This window comes from Temnothorax curvispinosus, unplaced genomic scaffold, assembly GCF_003070985.1.
Source record: "Temnothorax curvispinosus isolate PA1 unplaced genomic scaffold, ASM307098v1 QBEX01017674.1, whole genome shotgun sequence".
Classification (NCBI taxonomy): domain Eukaryota; kingdom Metazoa; phylum Arthropoda; class Insecta; order Hymenoptera; family Formicidae; genus Temnothorax; species Temnothorax curvispinosus.
In genome coordinates, this window is record NW_020227454.1 from 674 (window position 1) to 3,615 (window position 2,942).

Below are 2,942 nucleotides of genomic sequence, written 5' to 3' on the forward strand. Positions count from 1 at the left end.
AAACTCTGTTATTTAGTATTCTTTTGTTATTACGAGTGCATTCAAAGAATAGACATAAAGTCCGTGCTAGTTATATCTTCTTGAAATAATTATTCTCGAAAATATGTGTATATTCAAAATTTAAAAATGGAAATGGGAGATAAGTAAAGCACAGGAAATGTATAGAATAGTTAAATTAAGTTTTTAATAAATTCTGAAATAAATTTTTTTCTTTTTTTACTTAATTTTTTCGCCTTTTTTTAAACTTTTGTTTCTTACCACTACTTTACCCTAGGTATACACACCACCTATTTACACGTATTTTTCGCATACGTAGATACACTGGAAAGGACCTCGCTACTTTTTTCCATTATAACTCTCGAGAAAATTACCATATTTTTACTTTCTTTTTTTATTTCAATCGTAAATAAACTGAAAAATATGTACATTTATTCAGAATTAAAAATCATAATCACAGTATAACTAATAAACACGACGTGTTGAAAACTTGTATCATTCACCAATGGTAAAGTTTCCTACTTTACCTAAAGTCTCGGAAATACTCCTAGTATCGATATCTAGCGTTAACAACAGGATAAAAAGTAATAACGAAGACATCCTCATCAGTCATATCTGACATGTTATGTTGATGAGTTATTACTAATTTCACCGTTTCTAAATCTTGTAAACTGCGCGGATATTCATTTCCGTTTTTATCCCACACTTTTATTTGGGGCAAGGGTCTCTCACTGCATATATTCCTTAAAGCGTTAGCCGATATACGTATTTCTTCTATAGGAGTTGGATTTATTCTATCATTGAGCCTGCGCATAGCTAATTGAGCTTCTTCTGTTCGCAATGCCAAATCAGCGACAAAGTCTTGATCAGCTCGTGATAGGAAACCAGCTTTGTCTTTAGAATACTGTCTAGCATATTGCTCGACTGTTTGATAAGGATCATCCTCTGAATAGATCTTCATGGAGTGTCCTCTAGCATGACCTTTAACCGGATAACCTTTTTTGTAGTAATTACTTTCTCTGTTTTCTGATCTGTCCAGGATCGCTTTAGCATGGGCAGGCTCTGTACCTCTGTATCGAGCCCCGCCAATCATCAAGATCATCTTGTCGTTTCTCTCCAACTTGACCTTGTTTATCCATTTGGCCAAATTCTGAAAGTTGTTTTTCAGTTGTAGCACCGTCCATTTACGAAGTTTTAATGGATCCTGCCCAATTTGAAAGCCGATCACCGAAAAGAGACAACTGTTTAAATCAGTGATAACATTGTCGGGATCTTTGCGACCTCTTAAGGTCCAATGGCCTAGAGAAGGATTAGGAAAGTTTGGGCAAAAAATAGGATAAATGTACATGAATTTTTTGTATGTATAAAAATGTTGGTTTAAAAAAATTTTAATTATGTGCGTATATTGTGTAAGAGAAAAAAAATGGAGTGGCTGGTTTCATAAGGAAAACTATCCCTGCACAAAACGTCTTATTCAAAAATATTGTTTCGCATTCACGAGATTTTGTCATGAATTCTGCTTTGCAACAATTTCGGATTGGATCACGGGTCAATACTTTTCAGTGCGATACTGGGGAATAGAACGTGAAAATCTTGTATGCCTCTGAATCCAAAAACAATTAGCAAAAGAAGTGAATCCTTTTTAATGCAAGAATTCGCATTTGTTTGAAGGTTATCGATTGCGATTGAATTCGAGGAATAAGCTAAGAGAATTCTTTTTAATGCGTAAGCTCGTACTTATTTGTTAAAATTTTGCGTTTCAACACCGCAGCCAGGCGCGTGGTGGGGATAGCGCATACAAGGAAAGAGCCGTGCACACTGTACATGCGCACACGTACACGGCTTTTTCCTTGTGTGCGCTACCCCCATCACACGCCTAGCAGCAGTAGCAGCAGTGCTGAAACGCAAGATTGGCTGGATCGGCATGCTTCGTGCTCGTGCTATGTATTCATTATCCCGTCCAATCCCGGATAAGATCCCGACCATTATTTATTAGGGATGCCATAAGAAAGGTTTTCTTATTTTTGTCTAATGAGGCCCTTGTAAGGATTTGATAAGAATGTTTTAACTTTATAAATACACTTTTTTCATAAATATATTTACGAACACAAAATTTCATAATGAGCCGGCACTGGTTTCTGACATTCACCCGACATTAAGAAATATTATATCATATATCCAATTCAAAATTTTATTACTCTTTTTAAACTAAAGTTTCTTAAGATAATTTTTGAAAAATTATATATTTGCGCTGGTTGTGACATATACATATAGACTATATATAACACTTACATCAAATTAAGAAGTAGTCTACCACGTAAGGCAGTTGGCTCACGATCCAGAGGTCATCCCGAGTTCGAATCCCACCAAGGTAAGTGTTTTTTTCAAATACGAGAAAATATTTATAATCATAGACTTCATCTTAAGAAACAAATAGTTATAAAATAGTAATAAAATTTCGAAAAAAATATTTTTTTATGCCGGGTGAATATAAATAACGGAATATTTTTTTTTAGTAAAAATGCGATCCAATACTTTTCAATGCGAAGCATCAACCACTGCTGTCTCACATTCAGCGCGGTAAAATTTTATGCGAACCAATACTTTTCAATCCCTTTCTTCGCATCAGAAAGCAGAATTTAAATTAATTTTTTTCAATCCGACATTTTATGCAATATGTTCTGCTAATTGCTCATTACATATCATATTAAACTGCGTATGATAAAACTATAGAAAAGGGAATTCAATTTGCTTCAAACTCCAATATCTTTAACATAGATTGTTAAAATCATGAATAATCTTCAAAAAGATTTTATTTACCTCTCATTGCTTATTAAAAAGTTATGAACAAAATGGAGCATGCAAAACATTCGCGTAAAATTGCAGCAGATTGATGATACCGACCACGTCCGTATTAAGTTTTGGTAGAGCTTGCAAATATAATA

The 2,942-nt window shown here is 34.1% G+C and overlaps 1 protein-coding gene across 1 annotated transcript; it reads right to left on the reverse strand.

Moving 5' to 3' along the window:
• Positions 1-544: 544 nt before the first annotated feature.
• Positions 545-1,345, reverse strand: LOC112467611. The gene has a single exon (XM_025036295.1). It carries the CDS (start codon positions 1,343-1,345, stop codon positions 545-547), a length of 801 nt encoding a protein of 266 aa, XP_024892063.1.
• Between the last annotated feature and the right edge of the window lie 1,597 nt (positions 1,346-2,942).